At 35.7% G+C, this 12,749-nt stretch overlaps 1 protein-coding gene across 1 annotated transcript in view; it reads left to right on the top strand.

The window, feature by feature from the left end:
- Positions 1-506: 506 nt before the first annotated feature.
- The window catches only part of LOC118734129, a gene marked incomplete in the record, with an annotated part of 275,636 nt that continues 263,393 nt past the window's right edge, over positions 507-12,749 (top strand). Inside the window, 1 exon segment of the mRNA XM_036463841.1 lies at positions 507-735. Coding sequence (XP_036319734.1) covers positions 676-735 — 60 coding nt within the window.

Raw genomic sequence — 12,749 nt, 5'->3', positions numbered from 1 at the left:
GTACTTACTTTAATTAAATAATAAGCCACTATAACAGCACAATTCAGGAAGGGCTTCTGCAGCTTTATTTATGGAAGTGCACATGGAAGCCCTTCCCAGAGAAAGGGAAATGTAAGGCCTTGATAAGTGGGAGATCTCATACAAAAAAGAAGGAGAAGTAGAAGTGCTCCTGTCTGCCAATGGAAGGACTAGAAGTGCTTCTTGAAGGGGTTTCAAGCCCTTCTATTGCCAACTGGGTATGTATGCATATATGCACATATATTCCAAAAATGTGCTTTTAATTGGTTTAATTTTATTTTTATTGTTTTGTATTTTCTGATGTGCTTTATGCATTATAGAAATACCAGGATGAAATCGTAATTAAAAAAAAAAAAGAAATATTTCACAGACTGGTGTGTATATGACGTTAGCTTTGTTTTATAACCTTTATTAAATATTCAACAAACGAACCAAAAAAAAACAAATTAAATTATAGTAATTGTAAAATTATTACATTTTTTACAGGCCACTGCCATTTCAGAATCTAAGACATACGCTAATACTGAAACAGAAATCGAAGCAGAGGTTCAGAGCGAACTTAAAAACGGTGCATTAGGAGGAAAGAAAATTTCTAATTCAACTAGTTTCGATTTATCATCTAACGGACAAAAGGCTAAAGCAAATTTTCACTTCAAAATGTCGGCGGAAGCAGCGAAGCTTTTCCAAACATTGCAAGAAAGTCCACTTCCTCTAGAGGTACAATGCCGTTTTATTTGAAATTTGAACACAGAGACGTCTATATGCTGACATGTGTATGTACTAGGGCATTCAATCCCGGGATCCAGAATCCTGAAATCCCGGCATCCCAAACAATTTTCCGTGTCCCAAAATCCCGGGATTACAGCTCCGGGATCCGGAGATTTTTACTGATTTATTTACAGAGTGAAAGTGATGTTGAAAACGAAAAAATTAATTCACATACATTTGACATGAAAAAACGAGAAATACAGAACACAAAAATTTGGATTCAAAGTGAGTTTGAATCATTAGCACTCGGAAGTGAATTTCAGAACCTGCCTGAATAACTGTACTTGTTCAAAGATTTTGTGCAAGAACTATCCCAGCAAAAAGAAGACACCTATTTTTTTATTTGGTCATGATATTCGAAAATCTCGAAAAAAAAAAAATTCCCGAAATTTTGAACTCACGGAGAAGTATCTTTTTTTAATTGTTTGCAGTTAATAAACTATTTGTCGGAGAAAATCAGTTAAGGTATCAAAATGTGCGTAATCGGCTTTCCACGAGAATGTGAGATAGATTAAAATAAAAAAAGAAAATGCATTATAAAGTCGAATTTTTTATTATTTATTTTTTTTTATTAACTTCATCAAGTTTGATTTTTATTTTTTTTTTCAACCTGAATAGTTGTCAAACTTTATGTGAGATAGATTAAAATAAAAAAAAAATTTGCATTAAAAATTCGCATTTTTTATTTTTTATTATTTTTATTAACTTCGTCATGTTTGATTTTTATTTTTTTTCAACCTGAATAGTTGTCAAACTTTGTGGAGTAAGCTGTAAAAATGTGAGAATGGAAACACCAAAGCTGTAGAAGTTACAAGTTTTTTCGTACCTGCGTACATAAACTTTAGTATAAACATGCACTTGTGGTCAGCTGATTAAGTGACCTTTTGACCAGTTTTGTTTATTTCTCTTTTGTCTATTTAATGTTTATAGTTTTTTTTACAAAAGTTTGGCACATTACATAACCAGCACCACATAAATCCCCATTTCGAATATCGTAAAAAATTATAAAAATTCAACAAACTTTCACAACTACACCCAAAAATTTTAAACTTTTTATTACAATATTTTGGAAAAATTCTAGAAATGGGGATTTATGTGCGGTTATGTAAAGCGCCAGAATTTTATAAAAATTATAAACATTAAATATACGAAAGAGTAATAACCAAAAGTGGTTAAAATGTCACTTAACTTAATCAGCTGACCACAAGGGTATATTTTTTGCAATGCGGACGTTTTTTTATTATTCTCTATACTAGACTCTATATTTCACATCTTAACTACCCTTTTTAGAAAACATTTTCTACAAAACTGCTAAGGACCGATTTCATAATGAAATTAAAGAATGTTTTAAAATTTTAAGGATGCTTTATTTTGCTGATCGATTTCATAAAGCTACTTTAAAGATAAAGGTGCTCATAAAGGCTCTTTAGTTAGATACCCAAAATGGAAATTTAAATGACATAAAGGTCCCTTTTGTAAGAAAAAAAGTGTGTCATTTTCGTAGTATAATTACATATTTATGACAATTACCTGATGCAATATTGCCGAGATCAGCATTGCCAATTTTGTTATTTTCATTTAAATGAATCTTTTGTTATTATTCAATTGCCATTGTATTATGAAAGCACTTCTTGTTTAAAGTACATTTAAATGACACTTTAACTAAAAGGAAACTTTTGCAAAAGGAATTTTAAGTGTTTCATTATGAAATTGGCCCTAATTTTTTTTTTCTAAAATGAGTAATAAAGAAGTGAACATTTGCATAAAGTTTAGAATTCCAATTTTTGGAGTTTCTGTTGTAGTATTCGCCATAATTTTATATAGAGTTATGTTTAAGAAGCTTCCCAGAGGAGAAATTTTATAGGTTTTCTGGGGCAAACCGTAGTTCAACATGCATCAATTGAGGAAAAATCGAATGTCGATTCTCGAATTTTTGGAAACGATTCGCGGATCGAATCGGAACTACAAAATCGAGAAAAAATTGTCGTGTATTAATGTGTGGAATGTTTTATTCCCTTTAGAAATTTAAAGATTAGGTATTTATTTAATTTAAGTTACCAAATTCTACTTACACTTTTGTGTGATTCCTTCGATATGGCAGCCACGAATGCCGCTATTTTTGCTTTGCACATAAAATTTACGATACAATAGGGTTGCCATCTATACAAAAATACTATTCTTTTACAAAACCCCAAGCCGAGCCAACATCCCCCCCTTCGTGGGTCAAACCAGATGCACCAACATCTAACCTGGCCAGTATACAGGCTGGGCGTTTTTATACGCCGCCCGTGTTTGAACTCTCGCAGCTACTTTTGTCGCAACAACAACTACAGAAAAACCGGGGCGACAGGTTCTTCCACCAACTGCAATGGTAGTTATAGTGAACAACGTCACTGGTCAAACAGCAATTGTATGCGCTCTCATTGACAACGGTTCCGAAGCAACGATAGCCTCGGAACACGCCGCTAAAACCGTTGGCTTGACTCGCACTCGAACTTCAACGGAAATCTCGCATTCACTCATGTATCAATCCGGATTTTCACACTACAATGGAAGTAGCCTACGTTCTTAATTCGCTCGCTATCCATCTGCCCAGTGAGAAAATTGTGGCGCAGCAGTGGCCGCACATACTTGGCCAGCAACTCGCTGATCCCACTTATTTCCAATCTCGCCGTATAGACTTGCTCCTCGGATATGATGGCTCGTATCATGTTACCTGAAACTCGCATTGGAAAGTTCGACGAACCAGTCGTACAACGCACACAATTGGGGTGGATCTTGACCGGCAATGTAACCCCAGTTTCCAAACGCTCAACGAGTATTCGCTGTCACCACTCCACGCTTCAACTTGAATCTCTCGTTCAAAGGTTTTATGAACATGAACAAATACCTGCGGACCGAGCATTATCTCTCAGAGAAAACTGGTGTGAATTTTTTGCAAACGCATAGTCGTCAACCCAATGGCAAGTATTTGGTAAGACTTATATTAAAGTCAACTCATCAAACTCAAACAATTAGCAAGTCTAAGCAAACAGCATTAAATCGTTTTTATTGCCTAGAGCGCAAACTTCAGCGCGACGAAAAACTATGCAGGCTTTACAGCGAATGCATCAATGACTACTTCGTATTAAATTTAATTACGCCTGCTACAACAAGGGAGAGCGATCACTGCACCTTCACTCCGGCGAATACTCCAACAGTGACATCGTGCGTTTTGCCACATCATGCGGTGCTTAAAGAAGAGAGCTTAGCGACTAAGTTACGCATTATTTTCGATGCTTCGTGTAAGACGACGAATAGCAGATCTTTGAATGGTGTTTTGGGTACTTGCCCGGCGCTGCAAAACGACTTGTCGGCAGTAATCTTGAATTGGCGAAAACATAAATACGCGTTCACTGCTGATATCAGAGTGTCCAGATTGGGCGATTTAGCACCAACTTGGCGCTTTTTTTTTTTAGATATTTGCGCGTAAAAATTTAAGAAATCGCCTTTGGCGATTTTTGACGTTTTTTCCCTTCCCTACAAGAAAAGGACTTTTTTCTGACCTCTTCTTAGTGGTCACTAAAACATACACATATGTTAAAATAACCTTAGGAAATACAGTAAGTAGAAAAGAGACATTTTAGCACTGGTGGTAAAATCCCCATGTGAGAAAGGGAACTGGCAAGGTTTTTCATGTTCAGGTGACCGGTCATAAATTCGGGGGTAATATGAAAAACCTGACCAGTTCTTTTGTGTACATGTGACTATGCGTCCCTTTCTCACATGGGGATATTACCACCAGTGCTAAAAGGTATCTTTTCTACTTACTGTATTTCCTAAGGGTATTTTAACAAATGTTTTTTCTATGTATTGGTGTATATTTTAGTGCGGTAGTGAAGAGGTAAAAAAAATCCCTTTTCTTGTAGGTTTTTTTTGTGCGCTATTGGGTAAAGTAGGGTAAGTAGGTTATGGAGTTAGAGGTTCAATTTTGATGTGGCAACACTTTTTATTGTTATTGATTTTGTTGTAGCATATCGTAGAGCTGAAAAACTATCGATAGTGTTCCCACTCGATAGTTTCGAAAGTTTAAGTTTTGCACCATCGGTGGTATCGATAGTAACGTTTCGTTTTTAATGGGTAATTAAGTTTAGAGTTGCACTTTTATATGAACTTTTTCGCTTTATTTACATACTTGTTTTTCACCAATAAATTTAAAATTAGAATGATAAAGTAGTGGAAATAGAGAAGAAACTATCGATAGTCATAAAGGCTATCGATGGCGGCTACAACTATCGGTAGTAACAACCTAAAATGACACTATCGATGGTGTCGATAGTGGCAATAAAAGGCAAACCATCGATACTTTTCCAGCTCTAGCATATCGAACATTTGCCAATATTAAACCACCGTTTGTGACAACTCCCGCTGAATCGGCAGCTGAGATAGGGCGTTTTTGAAACGAATTCTGAAATAGGGCGTACTTGAAAAGTTTTTTGAGATAGAGCGTTTTCGAACTGGCTGCCGAGCCTCTTACAGTACCGCGCATCGAGCTGACGACAGAATTGGCACCCCGGACGAAACGGTCGTTTAAGGGTAAAGTTTTATATTTGCCCATTTTTTATTGGACCGACGCTACAATTGTCTTGTATTGGATATTCGGTGATCCCAGCCAGAGTAAGTAAAATCCTTCAAGCCTCTTCGCCTCATCAGTGGAGCCACGTCGATACGCTTCAAAATCCTGCCGACTGTGCAACTCGAGGATTAACTCCTATGGCTTTATCGACATTCACGCTATGGTGGACTGATCCACTCAGCAATGGATGTGCAAGAGGAACTAGCTGAAGTCAAGCGCAAACACCTTCAAGTGCACTTGTCTATCGCTGAAGAGTCAGTAATTTTTCGGTACTCTTCTCTTCACAAAACGGTACGTGTGTGCGCTTACATGTTTCGGTTCGCCTATAATGCTCGTACCCAAACTGCTAAGCGTTTGAAGGGACCTCTGTCAGTCGCAGTTATGAACGAAAGTTTAACTAAGATTGTGAAGCTTGTTCAACAGGAGCGTTTTTGAAAGAGATAAGGTGCATTCAGGAAAAGAGGTCGCTGCCAAGCAATAGCAATCTTATGAGCTTAGCAACATTCCTGGATGATCAAGATGTTCTTCGCCTACGCGTTCGAATTCAACGAGCTATGTTACCATATGCACAAAGGCATCCAATTATACTACCGAGTTGTCATCGCTTCACCTATTTGGCCATCAAAAGCTCGCATATAACAACTTAACATGGTGGCCCGCAACTAACTATATCTTACATTCGGCAGCAATTTTGGATTGTAAACGTAAGGCGCGCAGTTAAGCAATAATCGCGTAAATGTATCATCTGCTTTCGCAAAAACCCGTTACAGCCACCCAGCTAATGGGAGATTTGCCCTTTCATCGCGTCAATCCACCAAAACGCCCATTTCTAGCAACCTGGTATTGCTTATACTGATGCTATCGAACTAAAATCATCACGATACCGGGGGAACACCACATACAACTGCTACGTTGCAATTCTCATTTGCTTAGCAACGAAAGCAGTTCACCCGGAGGCAGTTACGGGAATGTCATCCGTAGCCTTTCTCCTCGCACTGCAAAGTTCATCGGCCGGCGAAGACTGTGCAAAGATATGTATACCGACTGCGGAACGAATTTTGTAGGGGCAGATAAGGTGTTGGAGGTGAGCCAGCGGAAACTTCTCGAAGACATCAAAAAAAATGTCGTCCCACATCACCGTACGCACAAAAAATGGAACAGATAAGCGCTCAGTCTCTAAGCTGTGTCCATTACCGATACCCACTTATACTCCAATTTAGTCATTCCATATTTTTGCAGCCAAGCACTGCACTTGGCACACTCTCTCCCCTAGGCCAGCGTTACGCCCAAACCAAATGGAGAACTATGCTGGTCCCAGCATGGGGGGTGGCATGTTCGAACTCGTTCGAACTATTGCCTTGGCCGGCGCTGTTATTTTATTATGCAAGCTGTCGCTACAATCTGGCATTCTCTGTGGCGGAGTTAGCCGTTGCCGCGTTCTGGCGTCCAAGTAAATCGAGGGCGAAGAGAGCGAAAAGAGACAGAAAGCGGAGAAAATAAATTCATCAGCTAAGTGAAGTGGTCAACTACTGTCATCCTCTTCGCACGTACATATAAGTGTTTTTACTAACCTTGTAATCATATATACATATTATTCTTTGTCTGAAGTTTTTTCTTATAAAATCAAGCCTTCCCTTCAGTACTGTTTTTTTGAAACCCCAATACGATGCAAATCTGCACATAACTCTTATTTATAGGGGAAACGCAACCCGGAATTTTTTGCACACGCCGCACAGTGGGATAATCGACCTTGAAACTGGAGATCAATTCATACGTACATTTAATTTAAAAATTTTGATGTATTTGTATAACTAAATGACAAATAATAGTTTAGTAAGAATTTTTTTTAAATTAATATTATTAAGGTTTTTATGACACCAAAGAGCGAAAAAAGTGACACTCTAGTGGTTTTTCTTATAAATAATTTGTACTATTAATGATAAATTGTTAAAATCATAATCATCATTAATTACAAACTAAATATCATCACTATCATTATCACAATTATCCTCATAATTTTCTTCATCACAATTTCCATCATCAACATCATCACTTTAACGACGTAGTACTTTCAAAAGATTTCTTCATAGAGCAGATTAATTCACTCACGTTGCCAAGTAAAGTAATAACAACTGCTTTTTTAATTGTTGATGAAAAAAGTAATAAACATTGTACTTCATAAGTACCTTTTATACATTAATGAATCCGAATTGTAAAAATTGTCTCTTTGTTTTTTTTTGTAAGCTTAGAAAGTAGTTTAAAAAATATAACCTTTAATAAAAACAATCATCATCTTCGCTTGCGTCATTGTCATCGCTATCAACATCTTCATCACCATTATAGTTCTCCATAATTATCAAATATTTTGCTCCTTTCGGCAAATCCTCCATTGTTTTTGGGGTAATTTTCTCATACTTGATATAACAGGGTCGGAACTGATCAAAAGTCTATTGAATCTATGTACCTTCATTCATCTTTTTTTCGGCTGCACTTGCGAGACAACTAGAGAACTTTTGTAGGTCTTAAGGTCTTTTTTCGTGCTTCCAGAGATTCTTCTGACAATTGATCATAGGTAACAAAGAGTGGGATGTTGTCTCTGACCCATGGTTGAAATATTTGTGGAGTGTTGGGGGCATTTTGTCATTCTCCGTCTAGTTAAAAATAACATCACTATCATTATTTCTATTCACTTCACATGTCATCCATGCATATAAATAACAATACCATAAACAAAAACAAGGATTACAATTAACACTAAAAATACGCAATATCCATATTCACGGTTTCACATACACCCTATAAATCATTGAGCCATTCTAAGGCCGGTTTTACAGTGAACAGCTTAGTTCAACGCTCGAGCTGGCTGGTTTTAACTAAGATTATCCAGTTAAATGTTAGCCAGGTGCTCAATTTAAACGCAGTTTACGTGATCTAAGATTAAACTGGTACTGTAAAACTTTCCCTAAGCTATTATTATACAATTTAAAAAACCAAAATTTAATTTCATAAATCTGTGCAGATATGTATATGCACCTGCATTCGACTAATTAGAAACGAAAATCAAAATGGTATTGTTTGCAAATTATGATGATTTTTTTAGTTTTAATAATTTTCATTTAAAATATAGTTCAATCTGTAACAGAAACCACAACAATAAAAGTTTCAAAGCTTGTAAAAATTGCAAAAAAATTAATCAAACTTGAAAAAATCGTCATCAAAATTTCCAAATTTTTATTCAGAATATTTAGAAAATTTTCGTGTATGGAGTTCTGTATCCCATTCAATTGTAGTCAAAGAAAGTGCAAGTCTCAAGTCGTTAAAAATTACTTTGGATTTTTTGGATTTTTTTTTATGGAGGGTGGCGAATTTTTTATTCATATAGAAAAAAATTTTGATCAGGTGTTATATGGAAGAAAATGCGCAACACCCTCCACAAAAAAAATTCTAAAAAATCAACGGTAATATTTAAGGACTTGAGACTTTCTTAGACTACAATTTAAGGGGCTACATAACTACATACACGAATTTCTAGATATTCTGATTAAAAATTTTGAAATTTTGTTGACAATTTTTTGAAGTTTGATTTTTTTTTTGCAAGCTTTGAAACTTTTATTTATTATTGTGGTTTCTGTTACAGATTGAACTATATTTTAATGAAAATTATTAAAAATAAAAAAATGCGTGTGTAACACCGTACACATGATAGAAGAGAAACTTTTTAAAAAAGGTGCGAGTCCAGGTACCTACTCACGAAATTGGATGTGTAAACATATGTTTACGGTTCGGCAAACCATTAGGCGATTGAGTTACATACATAGGTTTGGTTAGAAATCAAACAATAATTTCATTTCATCTTATTAATTTTCTGATATACATATAATTTATTTACTCATTTTCCGGTAACACCTCCTTATATGAATTCGCGCTTCCAGCATCCATAGGACCGGGTTGTAATGGAAGTGATTGTATTTTTAACAAATAAATGAAAATGTTTATAATGCAATCAATAGATCCTTACGAATTCGCCATTACCAAGGCACTAAGTAACGTACGCACTTTTGTTTGCAAAATGCATTTATTTAAGTTGAAAGAAGACAAATTCCTTTGTTCGGCATTTATTCTTACTCGCTTTCTATCTTCCAAGGCGAATTCATATATTCTTATCACGAATTCATATATTCATGTGATATTCAAATGATTTTCAGAAAAACTCAATTAGTTTTCAGAAAAGGCCAAATGTGTTTCAGAAAACCTCAAATGATATTCAGAAAACCGCAATTGATTTTCAGAAAAGGTCAAAGGTGTTTCAGAAAACCTCAAATTATATTCAGAAAACCTCAATTGAAATTCAGAAAAGGCCAAATGAATTTCAGAAAACCACAAATGTATTTCAGAAAACCCCAAATATATTTCAGAAAAACTCAAATGATATTCAGAAAAGGCAAAATCTATTTCAGAAAACCCCAAATGAATTTCAGAAAAACACAATTAAAATTCAGAAAAACACGAATGTATTTCAGAAAAATCCAGTTGTAGATTTCCAAACTGTTTTCTTACACTTTACATAAATAGTCTTACAATTAAGTACACAATTTTGAAGTAAAGATCAAAATGGGCATGAATTTCAGGTGTGTTGTGCATGGAGACACGACGCGGATCGTTCAAGAAGGAGAGCGCGGGTGAGTGGGTGAAAGAGCTGTTAGACAAGTGGACGAGCATGGGCAACACATTGTCAGATCTGGTATTGGTGTGCGACAATGCAACCTGCCATACTAGGCTTGAGCAAGTAGTTGGCAGTAGCGGTTCGCCCACCCTTTTGCGCTTGGCTCCATACTCGCCCATGCTCAATCCGATTGAGAATATTTGGGCAAAAATAAAAAGTTATGTAAAAACTCATATGGGCATTCCTTCTACCGACGGACCGGGAGTAGTAGAAAGGAGACTGCAATACTTGGAAGAAATAATTCGCCAAGCGAAAGAAAGCGTTACTACTGCGGATTGCGCTCGTGCTATCCAGCACTCATCGGTTTTTTTTTATGCTTTGGCCTTGCGGGATATGTCTATTGGTATTTAAAACATTTCATTTAAATAAATATGCTTTTTTACAAGTGTTATCCTGTTTTACTCCATTACAAAAAGTGGGTGAGGGGTTAATCGGGATATGAATTAATAAGCCATTATGTTTTCTAATGCCGATTTCGTTTCTACCGAAAAATGCGACCTTCTCTTTGCCCTCTACGCACAAACACTAAGAAGAGGGCGATGAGAAGGCAACATTTTTTGTAGAAACGAAAACGCCATAAGAGTGCTGATAAAAAGTCCATAGTTAAAAGTGTTCTGGAAATGATTTCTGAATTACATTTGCGCTTTTCTGAATTTCGTTTGTATTTTTCGGAATTTCAATTGGGTTTTTCTGAAATACATTTGGCCTTTTCTGAATTTCATTTGAGTGTTTCTGAAATACATTTGGGGTTTTCTGAAATACATTTGGGGTTTTCTGAAATACATTTGGCCTTTTCTGAAAATTAATTGAGTTTTTCTGAAATGCATTTGTAGTTTTCGGAAATACATTTGTGTTTTTCTGAAATACTATTGGAAAAGGTGTAGGCAAAATAACACCAAGTTGAACCAACGGTCACTACGTTTATGGCTTTCTTTAAGAAACATCGGGCGAAAATTTCAACTGCTCCTGTAACACTACCTTATATAAGTTGGCCTTGCTATCATCCTCACATATGTTCATCAGAGTATACCAACGAAGGACGAGTTAATACAAGGAGATAGCGAGAGCACAAAACTACTCTAGAAAATTACACGCACAATGACAAACATGAACAAATTTACAACAAACACATAATTTTTGACAATCAGTACAGTTCGCATTTATATCAACAAGCAGCTTATTAGATTTGTTTGCAACCGCGGAGCTTCCGCATTAATTTTAACATTCGCATTCGCAAAAATCAATGCGGATCTTTTGCGAATGCGAATATTGAAGGAACCGAAAATTACAGTTATTTTTTTACGAGTTAAACGTGGCCAAATATTTTTTATTCCGACATAAAAGTACTTTCCGGATAATAAACAAACCGCTTATCCAAATTAAACAAGTTTGGTATCCAATGAAAGAGGACTTAAATAGCTTTAAAACTGAAATGAAAAATATTTCAATAAAAAATGTTAATTAATTACCATAGAACAAATGCAGGTATGTATTTACATGTAGTATTAAGTTATAAAAAAATATAAATAGAGGTGGTAACCTTCATTCGTTATTTCTTTGTTTGTTTGTTTAATTTGGATAAGCGGTTTCTTTATTATCCGGATAGGGCGTTTATTTCGGAATAAAAAATATTAGGCCAAATTTAACTCGGAAAAAATAACTGTTATTTTCGGTCCCTGGAATATGTGCAAGTGCGCAGACGTATATCTAATCAGTCACAGAAGAAAGTATTAAAAATGAGTTAGACAAACTAAAATCGAAAAACGCTGATGACGTGACAAATTCCGAAACAACCAAAAGAATGAGAATGAAGAATTCTTTCGAAAAAACGGTGTTTAAACAACGATTGTGCCATGATGCTAGATTGTGAAGATGAAAATCAGGAGGATACATCCGACATTTGCAGCCCCGATGAAATTCTCAAAAAGTAATTATTGCACCGCAATAAAAATAAATAAATATAACTGAAAGTCCTCTCAACTGGTGCAGTGTCGATCGAAAAGAATTTACAATTTTGCCAAGTTTCAAGTTTTTCAAGTTTGTCGCCTCGAGCGAGTAGTTATATAGAGGCGCAGGTTTGATTTACGATCCTTCAAAAAGTTTTTATTGAGTAGAATGTTCCAATTTTTAAATTCAAGTTCAAAAAAAACATTCAGTCTTATCATGAGTTTAATTTTCCCCGAACCGGTTCACTTTTCACTTTTGGTTTTCATGTACATACATATTTACTATGGGCGAAATACAAATTTTCGGGTGAATTCTTTTTCGGGCAAAACTCAGGATATGGCAGATTGTTAAAAGTTATTAACCTTTCTTTTTTTTATTTACCTAAATCACCTTATTTACCCATCTAAATTATTTCTTAAAAATACATGACATCCGCATCCGCGGATGTTAGCTTTTAAACATCCGCATCCGCATTCGCATCCGCGGATGTCTAAAATTTCACATTCGCAACATCCCTACTGCATATGTGCATATATACATGTACACAAACATATGTACATACACAAACATATGTACATACACAAACATATGTACACACGTACAAATATATGTACAACCATTCAAACATACGTATTGTTATGAGGGTGCTTGCGGGGTAGGACGAGGTGGCTTCCAGGC

The sequence above is a fragment of the Rhagoletis pomonella genome, unplaced genomic scaffold, assembly GCF_013731165.1.
Source record: "Rhagoletis pomonella isolate Grant_MI unplaced genomic scaffold, Rhpom_1.0 Rhpom_scaffold_00002, whole genome shotgun sequence".
NCBI lineage: Eukaryota > Metazoa > Arthropoda > Insecta > Diptera > Tephritidae > Rhagoletis > Rhagoletis pomonella.
This window is presented reverse-complemented; position numbering and strand designations above follow the sequence as displayed.